This window comes from Octopus sinensis, linkage group LG3, assembly GCF_006345805.1.
Source record: "Octopus sinensis linkage group LG3, ASM634580v1, whole genome shotgun sequence".
Lineage (NCBI taxonomy): Eukaryota > Metazoa > Mollusca > Cephalopoda > Octopoda > Octopodidae > Octopus > Octopus sinensis.
Window position 1 is genome coordinate 74,125,215 of NC_042999.1, and position 15,810 is coordinate 74,141,024.

General features: G+C 35.5%; 1 protein-coding gene across 1 annotated transcript in view; it reads right to left on the bottom strand.

Moving 5' to 3' along the window:
- Positions 1-15,810, bottom strand: part of LOC115209480 — a 447,652-nt gene that overhangs the window by 52,243 nt on the left and 379,599 nt on the right. Inside the window, exons 19-23 of the mRNA XM_036501652.1 lie at positions 14,958-15,089; positions 7,006-7,116; positions 5,148-5,265; positions 4,464-4,571; positions 3,292-3,329 (exon numbers count right to left, since the gene is read on the bottom strand). Coding sequence (XP_036357545.1) covers positions 3,292-3,329; positions 4,464-4,571; positions 5,148-5,265; positions 7,006-7,116; positions 14,958-15,089 — 507 coding nt within the window. The remainder of the gene's footprint in view (positions 1-3,291; positions 3,330-4,463; positions 4,572-5,147; positions 5,266-7,005; positions 7,117-14,957; positions 15,090-15,810) is intronic.

Below are 15,810 nucleotides of genomic sequence, written 5' to 3' on the forward strand. Positions count from 1 at the left end.
GAAAAAACTTTTCCTCTCCCGAAATGCAATTTTGTAAAAGTTTGCCATTCACCCGGATGTAATATATATAAACTCACCCATGTGCTTCGTTGATGTTGATCAGTTAGCTGTTCGGCTTAAGCGAGGCAAGGTCGTTGTTTATTTATAATACATTCAGGCCTGCTGATGATTACGTAAGTATGAAATCACTGTGATACAGGCCTATATATTTTTAAATGTCTTACTTTGAAAAATTGCATTCGGTGGGATTAGTAATATTTTTGGTAGAAATGACTGATTGTCCCTCTTAGCGTTTGGCAGGTATATATAATGCCTCCTGGCATGTATGTATAATTATGCCCTCTATATATAAATATATATATATATATATATATAGTTATATGTGATGGGTTTCTTTCAGTTCTGTCTACCAAATTCACTCATAAAGCTTTGGTCAGCCCAAGGCTATAGTAAAAGACACTTGTTCAAGATGCCATGAGTGTGAATGAACCTGGACCCATGTGGTTGTCAAACATAACTACATGCATCAACCTATAAATTAAGAATAAAGACGTTTGTTCATTTGAGTAAAAAACAGAGAAAATCTCAGAGGAATCTATTGAGAAATCTCAGTTCTAAAGTTTTGAGCAAGTTGTTGTGTGACATTTATTTATGGTTCTTTATATTCTGAGTTCAAATCACTCTAAGATTCAGGTTGCATTCCGCTCCTTAAGTGGTTGATAAACAAAGTGCTAGTCAAATACTGGAGCCAATATAAGTGGCTGTTCTCTTTCCTTCAAATTTCTGGCCTTGTGTCTATGTAAGAAATTATTATTAACTTTATGTATTGATTACTTTTTTAATGTTTGTATACACTGTGTTACACACACACATGCACATGCACGCACACACAAACACACTTTTATGGAAAATTCTTCTTATTTAAGTTGTTTTCTTCTGGTTTTGGTTGCAGCCATACTTGTATATATGTATGTATTTATGAAAGCATGTGAAATGTACACTTGCTTCATCACAATCTTCTGGTTACTGCCTTCATGACTGAACACATGATTACCATTGACATTCATTAGAAAACCTACAATTGTTGATAAATAATAACTAGGGGTACTTTACTTTTACAGTTATATTTTTGATTGGATAAATGGATAAATTTCTAAATAAGAAATATATACTTGATTAATGTGGATCCTCTAATGTAGGATGCTTTAAATGTAACTAATTTCTATACCCATCATATAAACATTCAACCAAATGACATTATTTAAAGTTTTGTTCTTCTACACTCTGCGTGGATATAAAATGACAAATCTATGCTTCCTAACAAGTTAAATAGATATTTAAAAACTAAACATTTCCATTTTCAAGGAAAGGGTTAATTTTTTTTGAAAGGTTGTCAGAACAACAAATAAAGTAGGAAAAAGTTTCAGAAATGGCTTAAATTGCATCTTGTGAAATATCTAAAATATAAGCACTTGAAGTCTCATGCTTTAGCAAAATCCTTTATTTTTGCTTGCATGCTGGAAGATTGTTTAGGACAATGCTTGGAAATCACAAAACAAGAAATTAATAAAATCCTCTCTTGAATGATATAATTTGCAGTTGTATTTTGTAATTGTCATCAAGGAAAATATATGATGTGATAAGCTTAAGCATTCAAATTTTGTTTTGTGAGTTGTTTAGTCAACAGAAACTACCAACAAAGCACAGTTGTTGGTTTTAATAAAAATTAAATAATAAAATGATTAAAGTTTTGGCACTACAAAATATAAAGAAATTTTTGATATTTTAAATAAATAACTGCATCAGAAAATAGGAATTATCACTGGCAGTTATGTATAGGTGAGTAGTGATGGAGCTCTTTACATGATAGGTTATAATGAAAGGGCTTACAGCACTTTTATAGAAGTAAAACACAGATTACAGAAATGTACTTGCATAGCAAGCATTTTGATCTGAGTTCATGTGCTAAAACTAAAGGGATTGCAGTGTGGAAGACATGTTAACCATTCAGAAATGCACAAAGACTGTCAACTTCACTTAAACATGTAAACTATGATTAAGTGAAGCTGAGAGTCATTCTGTGTTTCCAAAATCCAAATGTTATTACAATTTATTAACTCATAGGTTGGATATTAACTATCTTGACTTTGCTAAAGCCTTCAATTCTGTGCCACACAAACAACTCATGGCAAAACTCTTTGCAATGGGTATGCAAAGAAGCTGAAAAGAAGTAGTCATAGTTCTCGGGCATCATTCTTTGCCCTATGAGATGACATCTGGAGTATCACAGAGATCTATTCTCGGACCCCTGTATTTTTTAGCAGGATATATTAATGTCTTAGATGCCAACTTTATTACAGTGTTGAAATAAGCAGATGATGTCAAACTGTACCTTGAGATAAAAAAAAAAGAACAGATCCTGTATGCTAGAGATCTTTCCAGCAATCAGATCTGGACACAATGTAGCAATGGATTACTGATTGGCAACTCGAGCTGGCTGTGGACAAGTGAACCACCATGCATTCTGTGAGGGAAAACCCAAGCTTTACATTCTCCCTCAACAACACCAATCCTAAGAAGTCTGCTAGTGAATGTGACTTGGACATCATTGTCAACAATGATTTGCATTGGACAAACCACATCTCTAAAACTGTCAAGAAAGCTGCATGTGTCTTAGCATCACTCAGTAAGACCTTTGTTGGACACTCTCCTGCTATCTATTTAAAGCTGTATATGTCGATGAAATGTTTGCATGTAGAGTTTGCATCACAGGTGTGGAACCTCTATCTTGCCCAGCATATCAAAATCCTGCAACTAGATGAATACCTGCTGCCAGGTATCTACAATACTCTGAACATTTTGCTTCCTTGGGCATGGACACATTAAAGTTCCTACATCTGGTAACTTGGTAGACACCTACAAGATTATTTATCATCTTTGCAACAACAACCTTGGGTACATTTTTGCATACCATATGTCTAATACTTGAGGACATACTTACAAAAATAAGAAAACACAACTCTCATGACTTTTATAAACATTCTTTCATGTTCAAAACTGCTGGCTTGCCAGCTCCTGTCAAACTGTCCAACCCATGCCAGCATGGAAAACGGATGTCAAATTATGATGATGATAATGATGTTGATGATGATGATGATAATGATGATGATGATGATGATGGTGATGATGATGGTGATGACTCACAAGATTTTGGTCAGCTTGGAGCTGTTGTAGAAGACTCCTGCCTAAGGTACCATGCTGTGGGAAGTATTATATATATATGTTACTTACCTTCTTTACTGCATTCCAATACCATGTATTTGCACTTCCTACAGAGAAGAGTAAAAGTTTTATTATTATATTTTTCAATGTTAAAATCACTTCTTTATACTGTTACCAAATCATATTGTAAGAGAGTAACATCTAGATAAGTTATAGAACTGCACTGTGTTTATTGTCAAGGCATTTTTTTGTAAATGATGTTGACCATCTAAGTTAAATCAGTTAATACATAGTAGAACTGTTCATCATTGTAATCAGTGGGTGTGTTGTAAAACTGATGAGTATCACATTAGCCTGAAAGTATTTATTTGGATTTTGCCTGTGGTAACAATGTTAATAACTTGATGATGCTTTCAATTCTATCACAGTCACTTCAAAATTAACATGAATGAAAATATCAATTGGTTCACGTCATCTAATTTCAAATAGGCATTGAGCAGACAAATAAGATAATAGACTATCTTCTCATAGATTGTAAATTCAAATCTGCTGAAGTGAGAATAGATCAAATTAGGAATAGATAATTGGAAAAGCTGTCTGTGATAAACAGACCTTCTATCTAGGGTGGATTTTTCATGTTTTACGTCATGAAGCTGAGAGATAAACACCCACTCACAAAATACATTTGTTTTGGAGGAGATATTTTACATTATGTGTAAGCACAACTAACCGTTGCAAGTAGTAGAGGCAATATATAATCAATGAGTGCTTTCTTTAACCAGTGGAAAAGAGTTTGAAGCCATCTATACAACTCATCCATGATAAAAGTATCTATCATGTTTTCATCTCTGCATTAACCAATTCTTTCACTTTTTCCAAATATGGGTATCATTATTTGATGTGGCAAAGAGATCAATGATTTGGAAAAATTAATAGGGCAATAGCAAAATACTTTGTGATAATTACTAATGTCCTTTTTCAACCTGCATTAAAATCTTGGATCACTCATCTGGGATCAACAAAAGATCACTGGAATCAATAAAGTCAAATTTAATCCATCACCAAAAAATAAATTCTCTGTTAAGTAAAGCATAAACTTTCAGTGAGCCAAGGTGACAAACTTGGACTCCATTTCTAGTTGTTGCTATTCCACTTGGTTACTGTAACAGGAAAAAATGCAGCATGGCATATAACATACTGTAACATGGCATAAATGTTGAATAACAGAAATAAATATTTACTCAAAGGAATTTGCTTTGAATCCTGGAATCAGTCCCATATTGCTGTCTGAAGGGTTTTGTGTGAATTTTACACCAAATCCCTCAATTGAATTACCAAATGTTCCATTACTATGAGAAAATAAGAATGAATGTAGAAAAATCAATAGAGACATAAATAGAGAAAGAAAGAGTCACAGATAGAAAAGAATATAGATCAATTGATACAGAAAGATAAAGAGATAAAAGAAACAAAGAGGGCAACACAGATAGATTGAAGCAAAAATATAAAAAGTTAACATATTGGAATGGCATGTTAACATATTGGAAAGATATAAGATATATTTAGATAATCAATTTTGATATTGTATACTTTCGCAAGTGAAATGACTTAGTTTATACATTCAGGAAAATTATGCAAATCCTGCACCTCAAAAGCATAGCGGTATATTCTCTAAGTTGATATTCACTACAAAACATTTTGTTTTATTTTTGGACAAGACATTTTATCTTCGTCCTCCTCCTTGGAATCATACTTGGAATCTTGGAGTTAGTAGCCCACGCTCTTAACCACTATGCCATATGACTCAACATAATATTATTATGGTGCATTATCAATCATATGGCAGTCTTTTTGATTATATAAAATGATATACTGTCACCTTCAAAGAAGTGGACAATGAAAAATGTGTTATTCAGTTTTCCTACCTTCTTCCAACAGAGGAACACAAATGATTTGCAATTTTTTCACTGTTCAAGTTGTCTTCACAAATATTTTCATATGAACCATTGTGGGACACTAGAATTGTGTTGTTTATGTATGTAACTAGAAAAAACAAACAAACAAAAGAACAATACAAGACAAAGCAAAAAATTAATTTTAATTTTATTAATCTATAACCAATATCAGCTTATGCACATACGATTACACTCAACACCAATGTTTGCCACTACTCTACTTATGTGTGTGCTGGCATGTGTATGTGTGTATGTATGTGTATAAAACTGCAAACATGTGTATGTATAAATAGGATATAGCCTTTCATCTATGCACACTTTGCTGAACATATCAATGCAAAATTGTTAGCAATTTTAATGTTAAGATATTTGTATTCTCTAACTGCACACTTGGTTTACATAGGAATATTGTAATGACCTAAGCAGCAGAGGAAGTGCATATTCTGGAAACATAGTAATCAGAGTAAAAGTCCCAAGTGCTATCATTTCTGCTGGTAAAAAAAGGAACAAGTAAAAGAAATAACTGATGTTAAGCATAAAGAAGTAAAACCAAATATAAAGTTTCATCATATATATATGAACATGTATCCTTCACTTGTCATAAAACTATTCAAACAAGATGACACTTGAATTCATCTCAACATTTTTGCAGAGTAGTACACTGAAGAGAGATGTTCCTTAATGTACTTCATAATGTGAGTCAAAAATTGAAGGGATGGAAGATGAGGAGATGCATCTACATGTTGAGCAATGCACCTTACTTATTGTACTGCTGGTCACTGCACTAAAGTAAGAGGACCAGTGAGTATATGACTACATTTTATTTTTCAGACATGATTAAAATAGGAACTTGATTGGTATTCTGGCAAGGCATGTGAATGATTTTGTATTCTGAGGAAATGAATTGTTTGAGAAAGGTGTAATTATAGTTTTGGAAAAGTAATTTAAAGTAGGAATTGTGTATTCAAGAATTGAAGATTGAATATATATCAATCTAAGATCCCTCCTAATTCTCTTCTCAAGATAATGTTAGTGTCATAATCAAGAAATTTTTATGAGGCCGAAGACCATGCCATTTATATATGTAAAGGGTAAAGATCCCCTTTGGTCATGAATGGCCATGGGATTACATCTAGAAAATTATCCTCCAATGTACAAGTTCAGGCAAGGTAGTTTATAGAAGACCACCAGTTGCCCATTCATTAAAGTCTTCCCTCTCTACGCCACCGATGTTATTCAAGGGAAAGACAAAAGATGATACATCTTGGCACCAGTTATGTTACAACTCATTTCTACAGCTGAGTGAACTGGAGTAATGGGAAATAAAGTGTCTTGCTCAAGATCACAACACAACATGGTCTGAGAATTGAACTCACTACTTAATGATTGTTAGCCTGATCCTCTAATCCCTGTCCCCACCACACACACATGCCCAAACCACACACACATGCAGTTTACACATACATATACATACACACAGACACACATACTCTCTCTCTCACACACACACACAAATCATCATCATCATCATTGTTTAACATCCACCTTCCATGCTAGCATGGGTGGGACCGTTTCATTAGCTGGCCAGGCAGAAGCCTGCACCTGACCTCTGTGACTGTTTTGGCAGGATTTTTACAGCTGGATGCCCTTCCTAACACCAATCACTCAGCAGAGTGGATTTAGTGCTTTTTAGGTGGCACAAGGACAGGTGAGGTGAGTAGTGCATTTTACGTGGCACAAGCATACATATATACTTTACAAACACATGGACACACATACACACATGTATACTTATATTTATATAGAGCGAGTAAATTTTTCTACGTACAGCAATAGAATTCATCAGAGTCATCATCACAGTCTTTTTTACCATCACAGCGAAGTTCTTGTTTGATGCATTTCAGATTTTTGCATTGCCAATGTCCAATTGCACATGAAGCTGAAAGTAGAAAATTGGGAAAAAGAAATCATCCATGGAATCTTTTGTAATCTGGAAAGCTATCTATTTTGCTGCTATTGTTTAGCTCAGGGTCAGTCTTTATCTTGTAGACCTATGACCATTCTAAGTTATACATCCTGTCTGTTTTCAGATATAGTGCATTTAGAAGTACATTGTTCAATGCATTCTTCCCTTTTTCAGGTTTTTTCTGTAACTATGCAGAAGCTTTCTCATCTGCTCCACTGTGGATATACTAAATATCCCTGTCATGTACTAAGGAAGAAATAATTGACTATACTTGCCAACTAAATTTGTAGCCTGCTATGTGAGAAATGCTTTTTGTTTTTTTTAATCAATCCAGTTAAAACCTGAACTTGTTGAAGCTATTCTGTTTCTATTGATTCACTCCTTACTTGAGGCTGCTATGTTCCCCATTTAGTGATTAGCAAGATGGCTGAATTACTTCTTAATAAAAGCTTTTTATGTTTCCCATATAATAGTTAATAATCTGGCTGATTTACTTCCATGTTGAAGCTATTTTGTTTCCTATGAAACAGTTGGAAGCCCTAAAGAAAACGTTTTGTTTCTTATGTCCCTGATGGAAACTGAAGGGTTTAAATTCTCAGCGTTGTTAATTTGGTTTTCATGTAAGCATTGACAACCAAACCCATTCAGATACCACTTACTGTTAATAGTTGGCAAACCAGTCGTTTCAATTTTTATCTGAAACCTTTTTATTCTCAAGATGTTGTTGATATCCTAGTTATCTCTATTTCCATTTCAAAGTATTTTCTTTCCCATTCAGTTATTGTGAGCAATCCAGCTGCTTCCACTCCCATGTGAAGCTTTTTTAAATACCATGCAGGACTTGTAAACTTAACTATTTCAGTTCCAATTCAAAGCTACTTTGTTTTGCTATGTAAGACTTGACAACCCAGCTGTTTCAATTTCAAGATTTACAATAGGCAACACAACACTTTCAGTTTTTATTCAAAACAGTTTATATTCCCAAGAAACAGTTGGTAAATGTTGTGGAGGACCCTCCTTGAGTGAGAGAAGTGGGCTGTTCCACTACAAATAAATAGTGGACAGCTACAAGGAGTGTAGTCAGTCACAGAGCTATTTTTGGTGTTTTTTTAAAATCATTTTTGATCCCTGTGAGTGAAATTGTGAGTTAAATTGCTATATACTCATTGAAGGTCTCCTGTAAGGGTGAAACTATCTTTTGAATATCATTGTTAAACTGTTGAATTGTTGTTGCTATTTTTGTCTGTGAAATTACAATTGTTTTCTTCCCCATTCATGGGTGAAGTAGACAAGAAGCAGAGGATGGAGTGGGAACCAGTTCCAGCTGGCAGTTATGCTCCAGCCACTGGAAGACGTTTGACAGCTGACGTGTTGCAGGTATGAGAGATAAAGATGCAGCAGAGGAAGTTGTAGGAGTTCAACAGACTCACAGAGAAAGATGGAACCATTTTGAGGTTGACACCGCCAGAAAATTTAACAGTGAGCATGATGAAGTGGACAGTGGTGTATAGAACACTGTCCATGACATCAAAAAAAAAAATAATAAATAAATAAAAGCCACAGTAGAGGCTATAGAGGAATGCTCAAAGGAGGTAAAAAGCCTCACAACATTTTACACAAGAGTGAGGAAACACGGCACAGTGGAAATGAGGTTTGCTAGTGAACAAGAAACGATAAACCACTCCACTGTGGTGCTAAGGACACCAGAGTGGGTACTTCTGCTGACTTACTGTGACAAATGAGTAGCCAGGGTAAGGATTAGCAGAGTACCCCCAGAGATTGAGGAGTACGTGAATGTGTTGAAAGTGACAAGGACGAAAGAGGTAAACTGGTGGGGCTATTGCCTCGAAGTGGCTATCCAAGTCAGTTTACAAGACTTGCATAAGATAGTGAGGAGGTAATACTACCAGAGGACATGAAATTGAGAGTAGAGGTGGCATAGGGGGACACATGAAAGCAAGGTGTCCCCAGAATGATGATAAAAGTAAAAAGGAACAACAGTAGCAGGGTGACGAGCAGGAGCAAAATGCCGAAGCAATGAACTCAGTATGTAAAAAGTGTCTAGAGAAGATGGAGGAAGAGTATACGGTGGTGGATAGGAAGAAGAAAAGGAAAGAAGACATGGACTCACCGCCAAAGAATCCACTAAAGAAAAAAAAGGAGAGTAAACAAGAAGCACAACATGAGATATCAACAACATCAAAGGAAGCCAACATGGAAAAACAGGTGGGATTACAGAAACAAACAAATAAAAAGGAACCAAAACATAAATGGCATATGGTAGCATATGTGAAAAGAACAGAGATAGAGATGAAAATCACAAAAATGAAAACAGTTATAAGTGTGAAACTAACGATGGAATACTATCCAGAAAGCACCAAAGCAGTTGTTATTGATGATGCAAGATGTGAAAAACTATGAGAACTGTTTGGAAAGAAGATAGACCCAACGGGAGTGTGCATTGAGTTTGACGATTTGCCATCAGTAATAGAATATGACGGCCTGTTGCTGTACATAAAATGGTAAAAATTTTTTAAAAAAGTAAGTAAATATTTAAAAACTGTAAAAACAGATGAAAAAAGAGGAAAAAAGAGGAAAGAAACTGATTTATAAATGTTAAACGAAAAACATTTAAATGATACTGCCTGTGAGTGGGGAGTAGGCAAGCCATTTCATCCTCATTGTTATTATCAATCCTTCATTCATTGTTCTGTGTTTATTGTCTCCACTGTGGTGCTTTGTCTGTCCTTGTTAAACCCTGTGTTATGGCCTACATGCCGAATAAAGGAAATACAGTCAGTGAGGTATACCATTTGGGTCAGTCATGCAGACGACTAAGTACGTCGTTATAATGTGGGACATATCAGTGTTGAGCAAGACATAACAGTGGTGACAAGGTTTCGGACATGTGCAGGATATAACATGTAACAATGAGAAGTTGAAAACATGCAGGATACAACAATGATGACAGAATACAATAAGAAAAAATTCGGTGACAAGAATTCAAAAGCAGGTAGGATACAACAATGACCACAGGATACAACAAGGAAAAATTCAGTGACAAAAATAAATCTATGAAATAATAGAATATGATAGAAAAAAAATTCTGTTGAACAAAGGAGTACTACCTGGGACACAGAGAAAAAGAATAATACAAGTCTGTTGAAAGATTTCAGTCAGGTTACTTATGTTTTCATAGCACTACTCGTAAGAATGTAAAGCTGGTACTACCTGTGGCATACATTCAAACAGCAGGGTTTGAATGTGGAATACACAGAGTCGAAAAAAACAGAATTGCCAATAGGTGTATATCGGAGAACTCTATGTAATAATTTATTTATGTGTGAAATAGAAATAATAGAATATGATGCCAAAAAAAAATTCTAATGAAGAAGGATTTCTGAAGTACTACCTGGGACATGGAGTTAAAATAATATAAGTCTATTTGAAGGATTTCAGTCAGGTCGCTATGCGTTTGTAGCACTACTGGTAAGAATGTAGAGCCGGTACTACCTGGGACATTCTGGAGAAAAAAAGATTTTGTTGTTCTGTGTAATACATAGAGTTGAAAAAATAATAATAATTGCTGATCAGAGAATTCTATGTAATAATTAATTTTCCTGTGATAATAAATTGAAAAAAAAAAAAATTTTTTTGTCCTGCAAAGAAAATGTAGAAAAAAATGAAAAAGTAATAATTCCGTGTGTACAAAAAATGGAAAATGTAAAAAAAAAAAATAATGCTGTGTGTAAAAAAAATCTCAAAAGGGGAGGTGTTGTGGAGGACACCTCTGAGTGAGAGAATAAATAGTGGACAGCTATGAGGAGTGGAGTCAGTCGTTGAGGTATGCCGTTCGGGCCAGTCATGCAGATGATGAAGTACATAGTTATAACGCAGGACATATCAGTGTCGAGCAAGACATAACAGAAAACTAGCTGTTTTTCTCCTCAGTTGAAATTATTTTGTGTCTTCTATAATAGTTGGCAATAGATCTGTTTCAAATCCTAGTTGAATTAATTGTTTCAAATTATTATTAAAATAATATTGTTTTTTATGTGCAAGAGTGGTTGTGTGGTAAGAAGTTTGCTTGTCAACCACATGGTCCTCGATTCAGTCTCACTGCATGGTACCCTGAACAAATGTCTACTTACTACTATAGCCCTGGGATGACCAAAGGCTTGTGAATGGACTTGGTAGGCATAAGCTGAAAGAAGCCCATTGTATGTATATGTCATTAACATCACCATCCTCATCATTTAACACCCATTTCCCATGCTGGCTTGGGTTGGACGGTTTGAGAGGAGCTGGCCAGTAAAGAAGCTGGCCAGTAAAGAAGCTGTCCAGACTCCAATTGGCTGTTGTGACATGGTTTCTACAGCTGGGTACCTTTCCAACTTCCAGCCACTTTACAGAGTGTGCTGGGTGCTTTTTATGTGCCATTGGCATGGGTGCATTTACACAGCAGCATGAGTACATTTTATGTGACACTGGCATCTGTAAAGGACAAGTCTGTATATATGGGTGGATGTCAACGATTTTACTTAGCTTCATGCATCTTCTCAAGCTGGCAACTTAGCTTTTTTTTTTAAATACTAGTTGAAGCTGTGATTTACTCATGCACAAGGAATGTACATGTCTCTACATGTTACATTGTAAATTGCAGCTTTCCACGAGTATTCATTTGTCTTTTGCAGCTGTTGAAGTGGACTAAAGCATTATAAGAGGGGCAGTTGAATGCAGATCAGTTATCAGGTTCTTGTATTTGAAAGGTTGCACTCCAAAAGAAACTTTCGATGAGATGAAAGAAGTTTATGGTGGTGATGCACCATCATGTGACATAAGTCAAGCACTAGCATTGCCAGTTCAAATGTGGTTGGACATAGGTAGAAACTGCTTCTATTCCTGGACAGCCCCATTCCACCATTGATGACAGCATCATCCATAAAGTGGAAGCCACAATTTTGTGGATCAGTACATAACTATTTGGCAACTAGCTCAAAAAGTGAAGACAAGTTGCCAGCCTCGTCTGGCACCCACTACACTCACAGAATGGTTGGCGTTAGGAAGGGCATCCAGCTGAAGAAACACTGCCAGATCAGACTGGGCTTGGTGCAGCCTCCTGGCTTCCCAGACCCTAGTTGAACCGTCGAAACCATGCTAGCAAGGAAAGTGAACGTTAAACGACGATGATGATGATTTTGAAGTGTAGGGTCTGTGGAAAAAAAAATCATTCATGACCATTTGCACATGGGAAGTTGTCTACACGATAGATTCCCTGGATGCTCACACGTTTTCTGAAGCAGGAACAAGTCAATTGCCTCTAGGCTATTTTGACAATGTGTCAACGGGGCTCACTTTTTCAGAAGACTTATCCCACAGGGTGAAACATAGGTCCATCACTATGATTTTGAGATTAAAGTCCAGTCAAAGCAATGGAAGCATGATAACTCACCACCTCCAAAGAAGGCTTGTGTCCAATCTTCAGCATGCAAAGTAATGGTCTCAGTATTTTGGGACCAGCATGATGAATTTTCTGGCAAAGGTCACCACAATTAATGGGATATATTATGCTTCTTTGCAACAGAAATTGCAGGATTCCATGAAAGCAGAGATGCATGACATGTTGACCAAAGGAATCCACCTCCTCTAAGACAATGCTCCACTTCACAGTGCGCATGTTGCTCAGATGAAAGCACATTCCTGTGACTATGAAATCCTATCTCATCTCCCTTACTCTCTCAACCTCACACCATCTGACTTCCACCTCCATAAAGTCTTTTTTGAAGGAGAAGCACTTTTTGAATGATGATGAACTTATTTTCAAGATAAAGTCTTGGCTCCAGACACAAACTACCGACTTCTGCTGACAAGGTCTTCACAGCTGCATAAAGTCAGGGGAGAAATGTGTCACCGTTGGTGGTGGCTATGTAGAGAAGGACTAATAATTATGCTAAGTTTCATTTATCACAGTTCTAGGGAAGTGGGTCAGGGGAAATCTTTAAGGAACACCCCCTCATAAATGTAGTAAGTCAGATTTATCAAATTCAAGTTGAAGATAATTTGTTTTCCATGCAATAGTTTTCAATCCTGTTGTTTCAATTTTCTGTTGAAGCTGTTACTCTGGCAACATTTATAAACAGCTCTTTTGATCACAAGTTTCCTATGCAACAGTTAGCAAGCCAGCTGTTTCAGTTATCTGTTGAAATTATATCTTCTAAAATAGTTGGTATCTTAGCTGATTAATTTGTTATCAAAGCTGTTATATTTGCTATGTAAAGTTGGACACTCAGTTTTGTTTATCAATTGAAATTATACGGGTTCTCATGCATTAGTTGGCTTACCAACTGTTTGAATCTGTTGGTAATTCTGTTTTTCCTGTTGCAATTCTTGATAGCCCAGCTATTTTAACAGCTGTTGCTCGCTACTTTCCTCCAATTAGCTGTTGGCAGTCTTCCCACTTCAGTTTTTCTTCTCACTCAGTAGTTGATAATACAGCTGCTGTTTCAGCTTTTAGTTAAATCAAATGTGGTACCAATGCAATTATTGATGACCCAGCTGTCTCAATTTCCCTTTGAATCCATTTTATTTGTTATGTAATTGTTGGTTCAGTGTTCATTTAATTCCAAGTTGAAGCTATTTCTACATATTTGGAAGGCCAAATGTTTCTCCTTACATTTAGTGGTATTCTCTGTCCCATGCAGTTGCTGGCAGCCAGATGATTCAATATTCAGTAACAAATGCCAAACCAATTGTTTCAATAAAGATTTGAGGTTATTTTGTTTTCTATGCAATATTGAGAAAATCTAGCAGTTTCAATTAGCTGCTGAAGGCAATTTGTTTTTAATGTAATAGCTTACTGCCCAGTGTTTCAATTCAACATTTTTATTATTCTGCATGCCACAGTCAGGAAATTGGCAAAGTGGCCTTTCAATTCCTATTTGGAGATATTTCATTTACCATACCATTGACAACCTGTTTCAGTTCCCATACATCTCTTGGTAACTCTGCTACTTAGATTCCCCAGAAAAGTTACTTTATCTCTTACACATCGGTTAGGAACCCAGCTGTTTCAACTCTAAATTGAAGCTATTTTCTGTCCTATGCATAATTAGCAACCCAGTTCTTTAACTTCTCAACTGATGCTATTTTCTTTTCCATGCAATGTTTGGCACTCTGATATATTTCATACTTGAAGATATTTTGTTTTCCATGCAATAATCGTTGCCAGTTCAGTGTTTATTTTCCAAAGTAAAGCAATACCTTTTTTTTTTTTACCAATATGAACGATACTAATCCTGCTATATATATTCTTTGTTGAAGATTTTTTTTGCTTCTCATGCAACAGTTTGTGACCCTTTTGTTCAACTGAAGCAATTGTGTTTCCTATGCAACATTTTATTTTCCTATTTCATCTCTTCTTTGTGAATATTTGAAAATTTACACATTTCTTAAATTTTGGAGCTTCTCAAGTTTCCATTTTCAAGTCAGCATTAAAACTACTTATGAGGGTTGATAGAATTCATTTTTTGTATTGACATAAAACTGGTTGGAATGAAAAGGTAAAATTTAGATGGATTTTGTTATGCTGTTTACTACAGTGAAGATTTAATTATTTGATGAGGTCATTTTGATTTAAAATGTTTTTGTTTGTAAATTGGATTACTGATTGAAGTGTTGTTCTCTACATTTCGTGAAATAAACTACTTATGGATTCTTTGATATGCCTGAGCAACCACATTTGGTCTAGATGGTAAACTTACTAAAACAAAATCACCTGATACTCTAATAAAAAGCAAGATATCTATCTTTCTTACCGCAATTCTTTTCATCAGTGCCACCTTCACAGTCAATTTCTCCATTACACATACTTTCTTTACGAATGCATACATTTGTAGAATTGGTTTCATTGCGACTGGGAGGACATCTAACCTCACCATTTTCACAACCTTGAAGATGTAAAAAAGAAAAAAGTGAATATATAAATTATAAATATTCTATAAATAAGTAAATAGTTAGCACAGTTAAGCATGTTTAATTTTCATGTAATCTTTTCCTGTTGGAATAATTAGTTAATGAATCATTTGCCTGACAACCAAACAATTATAATTTTATAATTTAAATAGGTTTGCTTCATCGGAAATGATGCAGCTGTGGTCACATACCCTTTCACTAAGATGTAAGCATAGATCTCTAGTTAGGCAGCTGGTGACATAGTATCATCCCAGGCTGTAAGGGCTAAAAAAAAGGATTAAAGTGGTAGGTGGTAGGGATTGAAATCAAGAGGCTATGTGGGAAGCAAAACATAGATATATTTGCTTGATCCAGTGGATGATGTAACTGATAGATTTAAGCTCCAATACATTTATTGTATAAACCTGTAATGTAAGAAGTTCAGACAGAATTTTAAACTTGAGACTAAAACAAAAGTGCATTCCAGAAGGTTTGAAACTTTTCCAGGAGAGACATTTATTAATTTCAAAGAAGGACAATACTCTAATATTCTTTAAAATAAGATCCTTTTACTTAAATGCACTTGTAGCACTCCAGCCACTTCGTAAGGCTCCATGAAAATCCCCCAAAGTGAAGCTATCCAAGACCCTTGTCACAGCTGCCTTTCTCTTCTACAGCTTGAGGGACAACCAAACTGCAGGGAGCAAAGTCTGGTCT